Genomic DNA, 20674 nt, shown 5'->3' with positions numbered 1-20674 from the left:
TTATATTTCAGACTCTCTCTTGAGATATATTTAGTTCCTGTATCTACTGGTATTTCCTTGTTAATACCTAATTGCTTTATCAATTGCAACAAAAAGGTAGTGTTTTAAACTAAGATAGCTGAGTGTGGTGGCACACTCTTGTGATCCCATATCTCTTGCATCAGAGACAGTAGGGTCTCTTGAATTTGAGGCTGACTTGGTCAACCTTGAGTCCCTGTCTCAGAAACAGTCCCCTCAAAACAAACAAAACCAAAACAACCCTCTAAAACATTTTAATCTTGTGTTATATCTGTACTTCAATAATTTGGCTTATATAGCTCTAAAATTGGATAATTTATAATGTATTTGCCTTATACTTTTTCTGTAGGCTAATCTTTTTTAGGGATGTAAATCCAAGAATATGGAATTTGTAAGGTTCTATTACAAATCTACTGTATTTTTACAGTCTCCTTTTTTGGTTAGTCTAAGTAATTGCATCAATAAAAACAAAACAGTCCAACTTTAAAATTAGCGAGGACTGTAGCTATCCGTGGAACTAACTTTGCAGAACCTGTAGAATACCTTCATCTTACAGGGGCTCTTGCTTGGATATACTAATAATCTGACAAAAATTTTACACTGATTCCTAAAAGAAAGCATGTGAATGATCTCTAAAGTCTAAATTCTGTATCATATTTATATGCATGTACCATGTCAAAATTTTCTTGACACTTACTACTAGACTTCTGTTTGAATGGTATGAGGAAATAACTACTTTGTCTTCTATTGAGATTATTGGATACTATTTACAAAGCCTGCAGTTAAAATCTGAAGTAGATGGATGTGAGGTGCAGGCCTATAATCATATATGTGAGGAGGTAGAGGCAGGAGGATTGCTGATTTGAGGCTATCTTCAACTACATGTGTCATAAATCTATGAAATAGGCACATACCCTTCAGTTCAAGTATTATAAATCAAACCTACATTAGTAACTTTAGATTCTGTTTGTTTTTGTTCCATAGGAGTATTTATAATATACATTGTCTAAATTTAACATTTATTGCTTAAATTATGCTTACATTGAAGTGGGCACCATAATGATAGCTTGTATTTAGTGTCTATTAGCCTTATGGAGCCTTTAATTTGGCGATGATTTTTCCAAAATTATAAATGTAAGAGTTTTAATAAGGTGATTGGGATACCTCATTTTGAATTATGCCTCTGAAGTACAGTGCAAATATATATAAAGATAATACTTTTTTAGTTTCTGATGTAGTAAGTACCGCTTTTAAAGATGGACTTGAAAATATCTGTCTGTCTCACATCATCATGCATATAAGTTTATAAACGAATTGGATGAGTTTCTGGGACAGGTGCTCAGTTTTATTCAGTTGCCTCTGTTCTAGTATTATAGGGAACTACACTTGGGATTACTTTTGAAAACTGAAGTTCTTTAAAAGCTCTTACTCTGTGGAGTTGTATCCCATTTCCATGTCTGCCTTATATTAATGTGTGTTGATTTATGGGCATTTGATCAGATATTAGTTGTAAAGCATCCCTTAAAACAGGCTTTTATGGGTTTGGAGGGATGAGGGGTTCAGCATATTTGATCTTAAGATTTTATTCAAAGCCGTAATGCATCACACGTGAATGCTATCCTCTAGAAATAATATCAAAACATCAAATATAGCCTTCTAGAGACTCTCCAGCCTAAGGTTAATGATAGCCGTTTAATATACACCTATTACTTAATATGGTTGTTGATGTTAACTCTAATTGTGTTAACTTTCTGACATAATCTCTTTGTGTGGTTATACATTCAGGTTAGGTAATTCTTTCTTTGGAACTGGTTGGTTTATTAAGGGAGCTTGCATTTGAAAATTTGAGGTATGTGTCTCCCAATACATTATTTACTGTTCTAATAATATATTTCAGAATAACTATGTAGACTATATTGAGGATGATGAGCAGGTGGATGTTGAGACTATAGAAGAGCTCTCAGAAGAAATTAACACTGCCTACAAAAAGACCACAACAGCTCACACATACTCCTTCAAACAGCAGTAAGTCATACTTAAAACCTTTGGGTTATTGTTTGGAACCCGAGATGAAACTAAATACTTTATTTAAAAGCCCTGGGGAAAGACCCACTTCCATTATTTTCTTAGGGTTTATTGGTTTGTATTCTGATTTTTCTTTCCTCCTGGGTAGTTTAGATAAACCATTGAAATAAGGAAGAGTTTACTTGCTTTGGCCTTTGCTAGCAGGTAGCATGTAAATATGAGTAACATGCTTTAGAGACTGGTACACTTGTGTTTAAATATTAGTTTTTATGGTAGTCCCTGGGAGATAGAGGTTGAGGCAGGCAATCTCTTGAATTTGAGGCTAAACTGGTCTATATAGTTAGTTCTAGACCAACCAGAGCTATACAGTGAGATCCTTTTTAAAATAAGTAAAAAAATGAAATACTGGTTTTGAAAGTTTATAGGTATTTAACCTTGGACAAGTTTATAATTTCTTTGAACCAATATGCCCTCTGTTTAGAGTATAAGATGAAATAGCATACACATTTTCCATAATTTCTAATATGAGTTGATTACTCAACAAGTTAGTTGTTCTATATTTAGTAATAAAGCATTAAAATTACAAATTTAGTTATTGTACTAGATGAATAAATGAGATACAGGTATGAAATTCTACTTATGTCACTGATAAAAGACACAGGAGTGTGCTGTGGTATGATATCTCACTATATTGGAAGCTCTGTAGGGATTGGGGATTGGCATGTAAGACAGACAGGAAGGAAAATCCAGCTTCTTTTATCTTGTTTCCTAAAACAGTCTCCAAGTGACTATCTTTACTCCAGAGCTGTTTTACAGGTTCCTTCAGTTACCTATTGCCTAAGGTGAACATGTTTAAATCCCTTAAAACTTAATTATAGTTACTAAATTCAGTAATGTTTCAGACAGCTAATTAGAAAGTTCTGCATTTTAAACCCAAGTTACTAAACAGCAACAAAGAAAAATGTAATCTTAAAAATAACTGTTTTAAAATAACCATTTTCAACAGTGACAGCAATAAAAACTTTCTGGAAATATAGTTTCATAGGCTATAAATGTTTAAAATAAATCATTGACCATTTATATACTATTCTCTTTTTTTTAATTTAAAGATTTATTTATTATGTATACAATGTTCTTCCTGCATGTATGTCTGCATGTTAGACAGAAGAAGGCACCAGATCTCATTACAGATGGTTGTGAGCCACCATGTGGTTGCTGGAAATTGAACTCAGGACCTGTGGGAGAGCAGCCAGTGCTCTTAACTGCTGAGCCATCTCTAGCTCCACATATACTATTTTTTCACTGTGGTTCATAAAATGGATTTTGGTGTGCCTGACAATTCTTATATTTAAAAATGGTTTTGGACTGCCTTGGTGTGGCTCATACCTGTCTGGAAAGGTTAAGGTGAGAGGATCATTGCTAATTCCAGGCCAGCCAGGACTACATAGTGATACTTTTGAAATGATTGCAACCATGTATGTATTTCTGTAATATAGCTGTCAAGCTGTGTAAAGCTTGAAGAAAATTATATTGAGACAATGAAGAATTCAGTAAATACATATGCCGTGTTATTAGATTGGGATAATAAAGAGCCAAGAATAGCTAACTACTATGCAAAGATCAAAAACTATAAAAGAACAGAAATTAAATTTAAAGACAGAAACAGATCTCTTTGAGTTTAAGGCCAGCTTGATCCACACATACCAAGTTCAGAACAGTCAGGACTTCATGATGAGACCCTGCCAATAAATAAACAGTGGATGAAAAACGGTAATTTGTAATTTTAGTAGCTATTTGGATAGTAGGGAGAAAATGTAATATTGAATAAATTGTGGCTATCTAGTATACCTTGTAGAAAAATGGTTGTAATTTAGGAACTTTGGGATGGTATAGTTTCATAAAGATGTGAAATAGATTGATGTTAATGGATTTCAGTGAAACATTAAAACTCCTTTCTTTATCTAGGTGTCATAGCCGTATCTCTACAGATGAAAAAGCTTCTGAAAAGAGTCGAAAGGTATTTAGAATGTATTTAATATAATTGTTTAATAAAATTGGTAACATTTGTTTTATGATTAAAACGTAAGATCTGTTAGTTTATTTTTTAAGGATTTTCAATTTATTAAAAGTAACTTGGCCCTTCTATAAAATTATGCTACCTGCTCTTTTCCTTTCTTAATTCTACTCCTCTCAGAGGATAGAATAAATTTGGAGGAGTTAAATGAATATAGTTTATGAAAATAGATCTGTTTATTTGAAAAAACAAAACCGTACATATTAAGTAAAATAATGGATTTAAAAATTAAGACATTTTGGTGGCGCATGCCTTTAATCCCAGCACTGGGGGGGGGGGGGGACGGCAGAGGCAGGTGGATCTCTGTGAGTTCAAGGCCAGCCTGGCCTACAAGAGCTAGTTCCAGGACAGGAACCAAAAGCTACGGAGAAACCCTGTCTCGAAAAATCAAAAAAAAAATAAATAAAAAAATTAAGACATTTTTAACCCAAGATTAAAATATGGAAGATTTACTATCAATCCCTACCCCACTCCTCCTGGAGACAGGGCTTCTCTGTGTGTCTCTAGCTGTCTGGAAACTTTCTTAGACCCAGCTGGCCTTGAACTCACAGGGGTTAAAGGAATGCTACCACACCTGGCTTGATAGCAATTTTTAAAGCATGTTCAAAAGGAAGAATAGCAAGAAAGATACAGATATTAATAGCATTTTGAAAGCAAAGGGACAAGATGTGTTATGCATGTTGCTCAAAATGAATAGAAAAACTAGAGTTAGAAACTGTATTTAGAGAGTGCTGAGATACACAAGAGTAATGTGAACAAAATCCTTTTATGCATAGGAAAAAGTCAAAAATCATTGGCAACAGCAAAAATAAGCTTATATTATTACTTAAGAATCAAAAGAAGCCACACATAAACATGTGACACATTGTCATTCCTGAGGATCCTGCTAGAGGTGAAGGGCGTATATCCAATATACTTAGCATGTATTTACAACTTTATATATTGTCGGTAATTTCTTTCTAAAAATACATTTTAGGACTGATGAGTTGGCTCAGCAGTTAATAGCATGTACGGTTTCCAGAGGATCTAAGTTGGGGTTCTAGCACCCATGTCAGGCTTGGAACCACTTGTAACTCCAACTCAGTGGGGATCTGATGATTCTGGCCCCTGCTGGCACCTGTACTCAAGCCCATGCAAAGCCCATAATTTAAAACAAAATAATAAATCTCAAAAAAATAATTTAAGCCAGGCAGTGGTGGTGCACGCCTTTAATCCTGGCACTTGGAAAGCAGAGGCAGGCAGTTTTCTGACTTCAAGGTCAGTCTGGTCTATAGATCGAGTTCCAGGACAGCTACAGCTACCCAGAGAAGCCCTGTCTCGAAAAACAACAAATAAATAAATAAATGAGGAAATTTAAAATTGAAATAGAATAAATAAAACAAATGAGACCTTAGTGTATGCTGAGAATCAAGAAAGACCTCTCTGAAAAAATGTGTGGTGGTAACATTGATTGGGAGGAACCAGGGATAAAGAATCCACGCCACTCAAAAGCCTGAGCAATTTAGGCAAGAAAGTGTGGCGTTGGGTAATGTGTTTGAAGAATTTCTCACAGTTAGAAATGACCAAAGGAGCTGGTGAGATGGCTCAGCCCCAAGCCCAATGATCTGAGTTTAGCTCTAGGATGATGAGTTGGAAGGAGAGAACTGATTTCCGCATATGCAGTATGTCATCTGCTTGCCATTAGCACTACAATTAAGTATAAATATTTTTCTTTTTTTAAGAAAGGGCTGGATAGGAAGTTTATTTAGTAGAGAGTGGAAACAGTTATGTGGTGGTACACACCTTTAATCTCAGCACTCAGGAGGCAGAGGCAGGCAGATCTCTGAATTCGTGGCAGCCTAGTCTACAGAATTGAGTTCCAGGACAGCCAGGGCTACACAGAGGAACCCTGCCTCAAAAAAACAAAAATAAGAGAATGGCAATTGTTCTTTCCCCAAATTGTGAAAGCTCTTTTTGTGTACGTGCAGGGGTGCTGTACTTGCCAGATACGGAGGCCAAAGGTAGATATCAAGTGTCTCTTCAATGTCCTCCACCTTTCTTTTGAGATAAGGTCTCTCATAAAAACTGGAATCACTCTTGGAGCTAGGCTAGCTGACTGTAAGCCCCAAATCTACCTGTCTCCACTTGTCCAATGCTAGGTGGGGCTATAGAGGCACACACTAAACTGCCTAGCTTTTCTGTGGATGCTGGAGATGTCAACTCAGGTCCTCATGCTTGCACAGCAAGCACCCTACCCTACCCACTGAGCCATTTCTATAGTTGCCCTAAAATATTTTATTTCTCTGGTGGTGGCGCACACCTTTTATCCCAGCACTTGGGAGACAGAGGCAGGTATCTCTGTGAGTTTGAAATACCCTGGTCTACAAAGTGAATTCCACAACAGTCAGGGTTATTACATAGAGGAACTCTGTCTTAGGAAATATATATATTTACACACATACACACACACATAGGATTGTGATTTTTTTTTTGTTATGTTCTGAAAACTAATTTTAATGATGATAAATTATATAAATAAGCTTTTCCCAGTCTTCCTAACTCCCAGTGCTTCCTCCTCATTTGAGAATCACCAAAACTTGAACTGGGAAGCAATATGATTATGTTAATATATATTAGAATTCATACTGTTGGTGTTGTTAAAGAGATTTGGAGGAATGATAGGTTGGTAAAATGAACAACTGAGAGGACATTATAACAATCCAGACAGAAAGTATATCTGAAATAGAAGTGTATCATTTGGGATGGAGGAAGAGGGCAAGTACATGTGAAAGATGCTCAGGAAACAATGTTTTTGGACAGGTTCCTTTAATTTCTCCAAAATTGAAAGATGATTGCTGGAGTGATAAACCCCAGAAAGAAACAGAAGCCTTTGCATATTACCGTCGGACACATACTGCCAATGAGCGACGGCGGCGTGGTGAAATGAGGGATCTCTTTGAAAAATTGAAGATTACATTGGGATTACTTCATTCTTCCAAAGTTTCCAAAAGTCTCATTCTTACTCGGGTAAATATTCTGTAAATAACACATGTAAATGCACACTCAACTAAGAGAGTCATATGGATATTATGATCAAGGAAATCCATTGTCACCTGAGGGGGATAGAAATGAGTCACTTGTACTTAAGAATTTAGTGAAGCTAGTGGCTGGTCCTGGTGGCTCATATCTAGGATGCCAGCATTGGAGAAGCTGAACAATAAGATTGCCTTCAGTGTAAGGTCATCCTGAGCTACAAAGTGATGCTGTGTCAAAAGCAGGGCCAGTAAATTAGCAATAAATACTTCAGGGGGGAAAATGTTTATGTTAAATGAGAATAACTTTACATTGAATGTTAAGTTCTTTTGTCTGAAGGCAGGAGAGCAGGGAAGATTTGTGTGTGTGTGGTGTGTGAGCACACGAGTCTATGGATACATGTTCCCATGAGTATGTATACAGAGATGAGAGCAAGCTGTTGGGTGTTTGCCTTTATCACTTTCTTTTTCATTACTTTAAGATAGGGTCTCTCGGGCTGGAGAGATGGCTCAGCGGTTAAGAGCACTGCCTGCTCTTCCAAAGGTCCTGAGTTCAATTCCCAGCAACCACATGGTGGCTCATAACCATCTATAATGAGGTCTGGTGCCCTCTTCTGGCCTTCAGGCATACACGCAGAAAGAATATTATATACATAATAAATATTTAAAAAAAAAAAAAAAAGATAGGGTCTCTCCATAGATTTGGAAGCTTGCCTTTGTGGCTAGCCCGGGTGGCCATTGAGCTTTTGGGATCTGCCTGTCTCCTCATCTCGATGTTAAGAGTTACAGGTTTGTGTAGCCATGCTTAGTTTTTTACATGAGTGCTCTGGATTCAAGCTTAGGCCCTCGTGCTTGTAAGTACTATTATTGTTATCCAATGAACCATCTTCCTAACCACAAATGTTTTAAGTTTTTAAAGTCAGAATCTGAGCACTGGGAGAATAGTTCAGTTGGCAGAGTGCTCACCTTGCAAGCATGAAGACCTGAGTTCTAGAACTCCAGAAGCAACATTTAAAAATAATGCTGGGTGGAGCTAGAAAGATGACCCAGAGGTTAAAGGCACTTGCTGTTCTACTCGAGGACCCCGGTTCAGTTCTCAGCATTGTTGTTGGGCATCTCTCAACCACGTGTAACTCAAAGGGGATCCAACACTCTGTCTTCTGACAGCACACCCACATGACAAATAAATAGAAAAAAAAAAACTACCGAAAAACTAGATGTGGTGGCACATGCTTTTAATGTCAGCTTTGGGTGGATAGAAATAGACAGATTCCAGGCTCACTGGCCAGCCGACTTAGCCTACTTGGTGAACTCCAGCCTGTAAGGGCCCATGTCAAAAAAAAAATATAGAAAGCACTATTAAGTCAGAAATTCTTAAGTCTGTGTGCGAGTGTCTTTATATTATTGCCCATGTCATTTAGAACAGTTTATCATAGTGTAAAATGCATAGCAGAAGAGTATTAGTACACACCATTTTTTGGGTAGAAATTGAACACAGGGTTTCATGCATGTGAGGCAAGTCCTTTACCAACTAACTACAGCCATAATTCTTAACATATTTCTTAATAGTTAACAGTCATTTTAAAAAAAATGAAATGGTCAAGTTAGCAGAAGTTTTAGCTCTGAGCATAAATCATTTAAATTAATACCGTTTCATGACTTTTAATAAGTAGAAGCTGGGGAAGTATATATCTAACATTCATATTCCTCTCTTGAAATGAAACATTGCATAAACATTATTTTAAAATTTGGTTAAAATCTAAGCACAAAATGTTTGTTTGTTTGTTTTTGAAGTTTTATAATTATATTTATGTGCAGAAAACTCAGCAGTACATTTAACCCAGTTTAGTGGCGAGTTCTTTGGCCTCTGCCTTTTCCAGCTTGGCAATTCAAGCCACAGATTTAGGACCCAGGACTTTGCCTCCCCAGTGGCGGCAGATCTCATCATCTCTGTCGTTGTAATTGGTCCTAATAGCTTCCACCAGCTTGGCCAGAGCACCCTTGTCTTCTGAGTTAACTTGTGTGAAGGCAACAGTGGTGCACGTCTTCCTATGGACCAGCCGCCCCAGCCTGTCCTTTCCCTTGATGATGCAGTAGGGGACCCCCATCTTCTGACACAGGGCAGGCAGGAAGGCCACCAGCTTAATGGGGTCTACATCATGGGCAATCACCACCAGCTGAGCCTTCTTGTTCTCTACCAAAGTGGTGACTGTACTGACGCCCGCTCGAAGGACAGGTGGTGTCTTAGTTGGGACATCCCCTTTGCCGGCAGCTTTCTTCTCGGCACGGGCCAGCAGCCTCTGCTTCTTCTCCTGCTTGGTCTCTGGCCTGTACTTGTGAGCAAGTTTAAGCAACTGGGTAGCTGTTTGCCAGTCCAGGGCCTGGGTGAACTGGTTAATGGCAGGAGGAACTTTGAGCCTCTTATAGAGGATGGCCCTCTGCCACTACAGCCTGATGTAGCAAGGCCATGTAGCGCGTGAGATCTCTCTTGGGCTGGATGTCCTGCCCAATGCCTAAGTTCTTAGGCCTCTTCTCAAACAAAGGATTTATCACCTTCTTCGCCTCCTGCTTCTTCACGACGGCGGGGGCCGGGGCCATCTTCTTCCCCTTGGCCTTCTTTCCCTTGGGCATCTTGCCAGGCTGGAGGAGAGAGCACAAAATAAATTTTTATATCTCCTTGCAGTAGTTGAAGGCCTGTTTACCACTCAATGATGATCTTAGAAATAATCATTATCTACATTCCCTAAAAATATAAGCTAGAAAACAATTTAACAAATAATGTTGGGTTGGTGATAGAGCCTGGGGTGTAGAACCTTGACCTAGCATGTACTACTGGACCCTAAGTTTCTATTTCCAGTACCGCAGTCAGTGACTTGGTCCATTAACCAGTTTCTGAAACATCAGTAGTTGTTCATAGTTGTCTCTAATATACTAGCTTAAAATACTTCGATTAAATAAATTATGTAGGCTTCCTGTACTTTTAGGAGTGCTCCATTGACATACTGCTTCTATTTTAGGCATTCAATGAAATTCAAGGGTTAACAGACCAGGCAGATAAATTGATAGGACAGAAAAATCTGCTGAGTCGAAAACGAAGTATTTTAATACGGAAGGTATCGTCTCTTTCAGGTAAGTTTTGTAAATGTGGGAAAGAGCATAATAAACAGCTTTAGCAAGGAGAAGTGCTCACTGGGTCTTTCAGAGTCTGTTTAGTTTAAGGATTGGCATCCTGGGTTTGCAACACAGTTACCTTTGAGTGGGTTATATCTTCTAAATTGTATTCGCTCTTGCCTTCTGTAGTTTTGGGGAATATAGTTAAATCAACTAGATTTCAGCTAATTATTTCTCATTATTATCTGGGGTCATACAGAGAGTGATATTTTTCCTTATCAATCTGTAGGTAAGACAGAAGAAGTGGTCCTGAAGAAGCTAGAGTATATTTATGCAAAACAACAAGCACTAGAGGCACAAAAAAGAAAGAAGAAGATGGGATCAGATGAGTTTGGTGTGTCTGCTAGAATCAGCAAACAGCTGGAGGGATCGTCTACATCATCTGTAGATCTTGGACAGATGTTCATAAATAACAGGAGGGGGAAACCTTTGATTCTTTCCAGAAAAAGAGATCATGCTACAGGTAAGAGGGATGGATATCTTTGTTTTTCTCAATGTAGATATACATCAATTTATTTTATTGGACTGAATGTCTTCTCTTGCCTATAGTCCTAATTAATTGAATTGGGATGCGTTTTAAGAAAAAGAACTATAGCTGGGTGGTAGTGGCACACACCTTTAATCCCAGCACTCAGTAGGCAGAGGCAGGCAGATATCTGAGTTCAAGGCCAGCCTGGTCTACAGAATGAGTGCCAGGGCTATGTGGAAAAAATCCTGTCTTGATAACAAGCAAAAAAAACAAACAAAAAGCCAAAAGTATAAAGAAAAAAACAACTCTTAAGTTGTAAATTTTAATTTTTTTTACATATAATAACTCTAAGACATTAGTGTTCTAATGTATGAGTTCTAGTTCTGATAGCAGTGTCTACAGTACATGTTTCTGGTAAATACATAGCTGTTTGTGTATGTGAACACTTGATTTTCTTGAATTTACTATGGGTTAAATAAATTGGAACTTTTAAAAACTTTTTTTTGTTTGTTTAAGTTAAGTTGGATATGGTAGTATGTACCTATAGTCTCAGCTACCTGGGAAGCTAACACAGGCAGGTTGTTTAAGGCTCAGAATTGATGTCAGCCTAGGTAAAAGTGAGATTTTTTTTTTAAGGAATAATTTAATTTCTTTGAACTAGTCCATTTTTTATCGTCTCTCTTAAAGAACAAAGGAAACTGACTTTAATTTCTTTATTACCTTGATTTTGGAAGTGGTTCACTGTTATTTGCTGGCATCTTAGTGGGGGAGTGTTCTCGTTTATTACTATATCAAGTGTAGCTTGATATAGGGACCAGAAAAATCTGACTTCAGGCGGTAGTGGTGCACACCTTTAATCCCAGCACTCGGGAGGCAGAGGCAGGCAGATCTCTGTGAGTTCGAGGCCAGCCTGGTCTACAAGAGCTAGTTCCAGGACAGGCTCCAAAGCTATAGAGAAACCCTGTCTCAAAAAACAAAATTCTGATGTCTATTGATCTAGGTGGGTTCTAAAATAAGAATTCTAACATTACAGAGTGAAATAATAGTGTTTTAAGAAAAGAGTTAAATGACCAGTTACCTGAATTCACAGGTGGAAAGACACGAACTATGGCCTAGAAACTTGAATGACTTTAAGAGCATATAGAACAGGAAACCTGTGAATAGGCTTGTGTTTACCTTCATTTAAGCTCTCGTTGCATCTTTGAAGTCAGGGTTTACGGCTGCCTCTCTCTGGGGGATACCAACATTAATTGAAAGTTTGTTTTATTAATTTTTCATTTTCTTTGCAGAAAATGCCTTGACTTCTAACACTTCACACTCCTCTGCCAACCTGGTGATGACTCCACAAGGACAGTTGCTTACCCTAAAAGGCCCCTTATTTTCAGGACCAGTGGTAGCTGTTCCTTCTGCTCTCTTAGATGCTGATCTAAAGCCTCAAGTTGCAAGTAGTACTATGGCTCAGTCAGGTATGTGGTGGTATCCTCTGTGGTTAGGAAAAAAAGATCCATGGTATCTCAGGGAAGTTTTATTTTTACCTGGGATTTTAAACTGTTTGTGAACTCTAGTGAAATTTTTAGCAGAGGAAGAATTAAAACGATGTCAAAATGGAATGATGATGTTGGCAGGGCCGATATTTATGTTTTTGGTATTGATCATTCATTGTTTTGTGTTGGCCTCAGAAGGGCTGTACTCCCTTGGTACCAGTCCATTGTGCTGTAGCCAGCGCAGCCTGGATAGCCAAGACTGGTGGGGGGTGCCGGGATTGAGACACAGAGGCTTCTTTTCAGGTGGAAGAACAGCAACTTTTATTTTGCCCAGCAACCTTTTATACCTCTACTCCTTCTGTGGAGACCCACTGGCCAGAAAGAACACAAACATCCTTGTCAATTCCAGACCACAAGGAAGTTCTGCTGTCAGTCAGGGAGTGAGGGTGGCTGGATCACAACACCACCACCACCCCCAATTTTATTTTATGATACCTTGCCTGTCATGGGGAATAGCCCTCTAATATTCCCTGTCTTAGGTAGCATCCTGCCGCCAAAGTATTGCTTGTCTGTGACTACCCAGACACATAGTCCTAAACCAAGTATCCCTAGGACTGACATCGCCAAGGAGCCAGACCAGCGCTGCAAACATCTAGCATGCACTAACTGGGTGGTAAAATTAACAAAAGCAGTATTCCAAAGCCCTCTCATATGACAGTTGAGTTCCATAACAGTAGCAGAAGCATGCATTACAGTGCCATGATTAATTGTTGAAAAGTCCGAAGATAGTTCACTTGCTCCTGAACCAGAGCCACTTGTTGGTTTAAGGTCAATATGCCCAATTGAATACATCCAAAGCATTGCTGACTCTTTCAGCCAGCTGGTTGGCAGTCTCAGCCGTCTGCACAGTCTGTGAGAGAGCAAGTCCGGCAGCAGTAGCTGTGATGGCAAAGCTCTGCTCCAGCTGCCTTCTGGCCCCAGCCGCACTCTCTCTGGATCCAGACTGCTGCATGGAGAGGAGCAGAACTCAGGGAAGCAGGCTCGCTGCTCCTGCTCCAGAACCATTGAAGGGGCTCCACTTTAACAATCTTTTAGGGAGTTTGGGCGTAGTCAACCTGTCTAGCTACTTCCTGCTGAGTGGGGGTGCTGCATTCTTGGGTGGTATTTTACATGAACATTTCAGGGGTTCTTGGTGATTCAAACCACATAAATTTGTAATGAATCCACAGGTTCTCATCCTCTGTGGAGACAAAAGCAGAACCTCTTTTCTAAAGCATCAAATCCTTAGGCCTGTATTTTAAAGTCAAAATACCTTTCTTAGCAGTTCCCAGATCAAATGTCTTTCTCCAGTCCAGAACACAGAAGACAACACAATCAACACAATAGCATACATCTGTACACATTCTATCTTCTGAGGCCTCAGTTCACCCTCCTGCCTCCTCTTTATTACTTCCCTACTGGCCAGTCTTCCAGAGGGCACCTCTCAGAGCGTCTCTGGGGATGAATAAACACATACTCATTTTAATCTTACTTGGCTTGTTCCCAGTCTGGAACATTTAAACCCCCTCCTGTACAAAATCTTTGGCTGTCTTCCTTGTTACTTCTGTGCCTTGTTGCTTTAAGAGTTTCAGTTACTTTTTGAGGCCTTTCAGTTCACCCTCCCACCTTTTTATACTTGTTTATCTTTCGGAGGATGTCCCTCAGAGTTATATCTGGGGATGAAAAATTAGAACACTTTACCTTCCCCAATACGCTCCTCGATTTAGCCAGCGGCTGGAGCAACCCCGTTCATGTATCCCCACTTTCCAGATCTCGGTGGGACCTCCACTTGCTGTGGCCAGCTCAGCCTGGATAGCCAAGACTGGCGGGGGAGGGGGGTGTGCCGGGATTGAGACACGGAGGCTTCTTTTCAGGTGGAAGAACAGCAACTTTCATTTTGCCCAGCAACCGTTTATACCTCTACTCCTTCTGTGGAGACCCACTGGCCGGAAAGAACACAAACGTCCTTGTCAATTCCAGACCACAAGGAAGTTCTGCTGTCAGTCAGGGGGAGTGAGGGCAGCTGGATCACAACACAATGCTTGTTTTGAGTACCACCCTTTTCGCAGCAAAGACCAAAGTATTATTTTGGTGGCTTGGGTTCCCAGCCCTCAGACCTCCTTAAGAAAGGGTATTCTCATCACTCTTAAAACTGTCGTGTTTTTGAATTTTTTTTTTTTTTTTTTTTTTTTTTTTTTTTTTTTTTTTNTGTCGTTTTTTTGATTTTTTTTTTTTTTTTTTTTTTTTTTTTTTTTTGGTTTTTCGAGACAGGGTTTCCCAAAGCTGTCCTGGAACTAGCTCTTGTAGACCAGGCTGGTCTCGAACTCCCAGAGATCCGCCTGCCTCTGCCTCCCGAGTGCTGGGATTAAAGGCGTGCGCCACCACCGCCCGGCAAAACTGTCGTGTTTTTGTTGCCATTACAACAACAGTTGCTTGTCTCTGATGCCAAGTCTACTCTGGAGAACTCCCTTTTTCTCACTATGCTGACCCTAGACTTCTATTTTGTCTTCTAACTAGCAGTTAATTGGGTTAACAAAATAAAGGTGAATTTCTACCTTGGGGCAAGAATTAGCTTGACAGGCTGGACTTTTGATGGTGGCCTGTGCCTATAATTCCAGCACTCAGGAAACTAGGGCAAGATTTTTGTGAATTGGAGGCCCACCCTGGACTACATAGGAAAATTCTAAGTCTGTCTAAATTTAGGGCTGGGAATGTAGTTTAGTGCTAGAACACTTGCCTAGCATAGGCAAAGCCCTGGGTTCTATAATTGAATGGAGCTATTACTAATAATGAAATATCTTAGTGTCTTGCCTAGATTTTACTTGAGTTACTATTTCATCCATCTTTCTGATAAAAGTGGACTGATGAATTTAGGTAGAATGACTTGGGAAAGAGAGGAAGAGATAAGAAATTCTCATTACTATAAATCTAATGAATTTTATTTTTAATTTTCAGAGAATGATGACTTATTTATGATGCCACGAATTGTTAATGTGACATCATTGGCTGCAGAGGAAGAGTTAATAGATGTGGGTGGCAGCAAATACCCTCATGAAGTTCCTGATGGCAAGCCACTTGACCACCTGAGAGACGTTGTTGGGAATGAAGCTAGCTCCTTAGTAGATACAGATAGAATCTCTTCCAGAGGAAACCATAGAGATGGCAGAACGGCCCGGGCTCCAACACAAGTGTTTTTGGCAAATAAGGATCCTGGGTTTCCACATGTAGTTGATGTTCCCAGTATGCAGGCTGCACAAGAGTTTGTACCTAAGAAGATTTCTGGTGATATGAGAGGACATCGGTATAAATGGAAAGAGTGTGAACTGAGAGGAGAGAGACTGAAGTCAAAGGAACCCCAGTTTCATAAATTAAAGATGAAGGAGCTCAAGGACTCAAGCATTGAGATGGAACTGAGGAAAGTAGCTTCAGCTATTGAGGATGCAGCCCTTGATCCCAGCGAGCTGCTGACTAACGTGGAAGATGAGGATGACACTGATGAGACACTGACTTCACTGCTCAATGAAATTGCCTTTCTTAATCAGCAACTAAATGATGACTCTGGCCTGGCTGAAATGCCTGATTCTATGGATTCAGAATTTCCAGAGGATGCTCAGCGAGCTTTTATCAATAAACTTGCTCCTGGGAACAGATCAACTTTCCAAGTTGGACACTTGGGAACGGGTTTGAAAGAGTTGCCTGATGTCCAAGAAGAGAGTGAATCCATCAGCCCCCTCCTGTTGCACTTGGAAGATGATGACTTTTCTGAGAATGAAAAACAACTTGGGGACACAGCTTCTGAGCCAGATGTCCTTAAGATTGTTATCAACTCTGAGATGAAGGATTCTCTTGTTCCCCATAGGAAATCTAGTGATGGAGGGAAGAGTACTTCTGGTCTCCCTACAGAACCTGAAGGTATATCCTCACCTCCCATCCTACACATGAAGACTGGTCCAGAGAACAGCAACACAGATACTTTGTGGAGGCCTATGCCAAAATTGGCCCCTTTGGGTTTAAAAGCAGCTAATCCTCCTAGTGACACAGATGGTCAAAGTCTCAAGGTGATGCCTTCCTTGGCACCTATAGCTGCCAAAGTTGGACATAAAATGAACTTAACAGGGAATGACCAGGAAGGCCGAGAGAACAAGGTGATGCCTACATTGGCACCTATTGTGGCTAAATTAGGCAGCTCTGGGATTCCATCAAGTTCTTCAGGGAAATGAACTCATTCATCCTCATACAGAAGCCAGGCTATGAGGGGGAATTGAATTTTACCTCCTTTCTCTGCAGGCATCTGTTTGTTTGTCTTATGGAACTATAATCTTTGACTTTGATTATGTGTGGATATTGATGGAGAAAGGGGGGTTAGGGTGCTGGTCCTGGTGTTTGAAATTCTGATCATGTTAAAAATGTTACCTCACTTGTGGTGCTGGGTCCCCCATCTTCTCTAAGAAGGTGCGATCCCTCTTGCCCAAGGAATTCATAATAAGAATCTGGCTCCATCGAGTACCCTGTTTTTTTTCCCCTGAGAAAATGCTTAAGACATGGAATTACTATGAACTAAACTGTAAGTGATAATTATTAGGTCTAAATTCTGAGAATTGTGATACAGTTGTATAAAAGGAGCTAGAGAGAATTTTTAGTTACTATTTCAACAATAGGGCATGATAGTGCACACTTGTAATTCCACCACTAGAAGACTAAAGCAAGAGAATTGCAAGTTTGTATCTGTCCTGGTCTATAAAGGACCCCCCTACACACACACACACACACACACACACACACACGGGGGGAGGTAAGAATTATGCTAAGTAGGATGGATACTATAGAATACCAAAGTGAAGGGTTTTTGTCATTCAACAGACTGTTTGATATCCTGAATAGCTGTTCCCTTACCCTTTCAGTCAAAATTATAAACTTTAAGCTTTCTAGTAAAGTAGGAATATACTTTTAACTTTTACTATTAATATACTTATTTTGAGATGCATAAAAAGAGATACTTCCTTGCTGTCTTTTGTGGTATTGAAAGATCCATTCATGATGCCAGGGGTTTCTACCCATTATTAGTTTTTTGAAGGTAGACATAGAGTCATTCGTTCCCTTTCCAAAATCATTGCCACTCCAGAAACAGCTAAAATGAAAAGCAGTTTCTCCCCAGACCAGAGGCCATAGCCAAAATAACAATTTGTGAGGCTGGATATTTCCCAACTGGAACCAGCCTGTAGGTGCTTGAAAGTTCTGTTCACTGTCCCCTGCACAGGATGTGACAAGAAAGGCGAGTCACAGTGGTCGTTCTTTACCAGGGACGCAAGGCAGTGTTTGAGTCACAAGATATATTTTTATCTGCTGCCATGGCATCAATGATCTGTAGAGCTTTTTCACTCAGTAACTGTCAGAATGTGAAGGACTGACAACCTGTAAAGATGAAGATATTTATATTTTTGTATAGTTGTTTTCATAGATTTCTCAAGGGATGAAGTTTTCAACCTAGAAGAGATTTGTATTGAGTATAGAAATGTTTCCTATCTAGTTTGTAAATAATCATGGTGCATTTGAGGGGTCTCTTGGAAGCTCCTGGGGCAAGAATCACTGTTCTGAAAATGTATAGACTGAGATTTAGCTGCTGCATTTTGCCTTTCTTAAATAATTATATTTTGGAATGTAACCCGTTCTGTCTTCAGTGACAGGATTTGCTTGTGTTGTAAAACACTTTAACACAAGTGCTTCCGGTGCCTGGGCTGTGCCTGGGTAATTCTATTTCTTTTACATCCTTGCCTTCTTTATCTCAAGTCCCACTCAGAGTATCTTCAGACCTAGGTTGTGAGACCAACTTTGGAATGAATCTAGCCAGTGAATGATTACTTCCATGTTTGATTCCCTTTTTAGATTAACTCTGATAACCATCAGATTGAAATGATAAAATATCTTCCACTGCAAAATGCAGTGGTAGTAAATTCTTCATTGGTTTTGTGCTGCTTGCCTTCCTGGACAGCTCATCAGCACTTAACCGTCCCTGTTTACTACAAAAGCCTGACATAGTAAAAACAGTATTTCTCAGCTTCTCCTTTGTCCTTTCTGTCCTTTACCCAGCTGACTTCATCCAATGCCTTAGCCAAGGAGTGCAGCACCTGTCACCCTTGCTACCAGCTGTCCTCGGAGACCTAGTTCTTTAGCCCGGGTATGGCAGTTTCCAGCAGTTTTATTGCCTGTTTTCTTCCCGTGTTTCCTTCTGGCTTTAGAAAGTCAGACAAGAAGCAGCAAGGGAGTGAATGATAATCCTCAGGAAAAGAAGGACCATGTATGTTAGCTCTAACACTTGTTTCTTTTTTTCTCTTTTTTTTTCTTTTTTTTATAATTTGAAAAAAAAATAGGCAGAACAGGTCAGAGTTTATTCTCGATTGGAAAATACTTGGTTGCGTTTATGAGAGATGTAGAAAGTTAGAAATGAAGTTTGGTTCTAGGTGTTCAGGGAAAGCTGTAGATGGTATTACAAACTCCCAAGATGCATTGTTCTTAAGACAGATTTAGGAGCTATCAGGGCTATTTGAGGAGGGCTTAGTCTTCAGAACAATCTTGTAGTCTTGACAGAAATCCAAAATCTCCCCCAAACTCTTACCCTTTGCATTAGGGTAACCTTACATTATGAGAAACTGGTCTATGAAAATTACATGTATGATTATGAAAGGTGAAGTTAAGTGAAAACATTGGAGGAACCTGAAAAAAAAACTCCCATCCTAGCTAAGCATGATCTCAGTAGACCAATCACTCGCCTTTTTATACACCTGTAAATAAATGGAATGTTTTTAAGAATATAATTATGTCAGATTTAGCATTTTCTTTTATATATTAAATATATATCTTTCATTTCTGCTTTTGAAAGTGATTATTTTTTTTAGAAATAACAGGCTTGGCAGTTGAAAGGAAAGACATGTGAACCCAAAATAAACCAGTTATACTAATTAAATCAGAACTTGGTGTTGGGAGGTTTATGCCTGAATGGAGAATTCAGTGTCCTCAGATATACTTGAGAGAGGATGCCATTGGAAGATCTTTTAAGAAGCTTCTTGTCCTTAAAGCTTTTTTAAAATGTGCCATTTGGGGAGACCTTTGGTGGTGTAGCCCTTGCAGCATGTCTTTTTGGGGACTTCAAAATTATGTACAATCTTAGGACAAATATTTACCGTTCTTTAGTAAAAGCTAGTTTCAGCGTTGCCTTGGGAGAGCAATAGGGCATAAACACAATCTTTGTGGCTAGGGACAATAGTGTTCTTTTAAAATTTGTATATGTTCTTTTAAAATAAGTATTCACGTGTGCACATGTGAAAAATCAATGGACAGCTTTGTGGATTCGCTTCTCTCCTACCAGGGATCAAACTCAGCTTGTCAAGCATTCACAGCAAAGACTTAACCTCACTGAACCATCTTGATAGTCTAATAGATGTTCTTAAGCCAAGGTGTTAAGGGGTTTCATAATACTACAAAGTATTCTTATGGGAGTCTTAAACATTGCTATTAAGATAATTAACAGATCAAATTTAGTTATATAAACTTCATAGAAGTGTTTACTTTGTGTACTTTTATAAGTGCAGTTGGTTTTTGTTCCCACAACATTATGGATGAAAATAGTAGGCCTTTTCTTGTTTTTTGTTTTTTTGGGGAGGATCTCACTATACAACCCTGACTGGCCTGGAGATCAAGCTGGTATCAAACTTGCAGAGATTCACCTGCCTCTGCCCACTGGGATTGAAGACATGTGCCATCACACACATCATTATACATTATTTTTGGCAAAGTTTCATACATTTTCCCTGACTGTAGTAGTTATTTATAGTGAAATTGTGCGATCAGTGTGCCTTGGACAAGTCTGCAAAATAGTGATATCTTTGTCTCTTCCAGAATTAAGCTGTGGATAGTGTAGGCAGCTCATTTTCAGGAACTTCAGGTTTATCCCTTCATTTCATGGAGAATTGCTGGTATTTAAGGAATCAATAAAATTGATTGAATAGAATTGTTGAAGAAAGTGCTATAAGGAGCTTTTGATAGTCCCGTGTTGTATTCTTGCTAATTAAAACTCACATCCACATGGACTAGGAAAAGTGCTTCCCTCCCAAGTAAAAGTGCCAGGTGTGTAATCCCAGTACTGGGAAGGTGGAGACACAGGGATCCCTGGGGTTCTCTGGCCAGCTAGACTAGCCAAATTGGTGAGCTCCAGACCAGTGAGAGACCCTGTCCCAAAAGTTTGGTGGCATTCATGAGGATGGTACTAGAGCTGGTTCTCTGGTCTCCATGCTCCACATACAAATGCAGATGTACCTGCTTGCACAAACAAATTTACACATACATGAATGACTTAGTACATAGAAAATTAAAGCTAGGGCTGGTGAGA

General features: G+C 39.3%; 1 protein-coding gene across 8 annotated transcripts in view; it reads left to right on the top strand.

Annotated features, from left to right (window-relative positions):
- The window catches only part of Mga (MAX dimerization protein MGA), a 92241-nt gene extending 71945 nt beyond the window's left edge, over positions 1-20296 (top strand). For all 8 annotated transcript variants that reach the window (XM_050132406.1, XM_050132391.1, XM_050132438.1 and 5 more), the window contains 7 exons: positions 1916-2043; positions 4009-4060; positions 6917-7123; positions 10146-10257; positions 10529-10762; positions 12058-12234; positions 15247-20296. In XM_050132406.1, coding sequence (XP_049988363.1) covers positions 1916-2043; positions 4009-4060; positions 6917-7123; positions 10146-10257; positions 10529-10762; positions 12058-12234; positions 15247-16511 — 2175 coding nt within the window. In that variant the 3' untranslated portion in view covers positions 16512-20296. The remainder of the gene's footprint in view (positions 1-1915; positions 2044-4008; positions 4061-6916; positions 7124-10145; positions 10258-10528; positions 10763-12057; positions 12235-15246) is intronic.
- Positions 20297-20674: the final 378 nt, after the last annotated feature.

This window comes from Alexandromys fortis, unplaced genomic scaffold, assembly GCF_014885135.2.
Source record: "Alexandromys fortis isolate MF-2015 unplaced genomic scaffold, M_Fortis_MF-2015_v1.1 scaffold_6, whole genome shotgun sequence".
Taxonomy (NCBI): domain Eukaryota; kingdom Metazoa; phylum Chordata; class Mammalia; order Rodentia; family Cricetidae; genus Alexandromys; species Alexandromys fortis.
The sequence above is the reverse complement of the archived record's forward strand: the minus strand, read 5'-3'. Positions and strand labels throughout refer to the sequence as shown.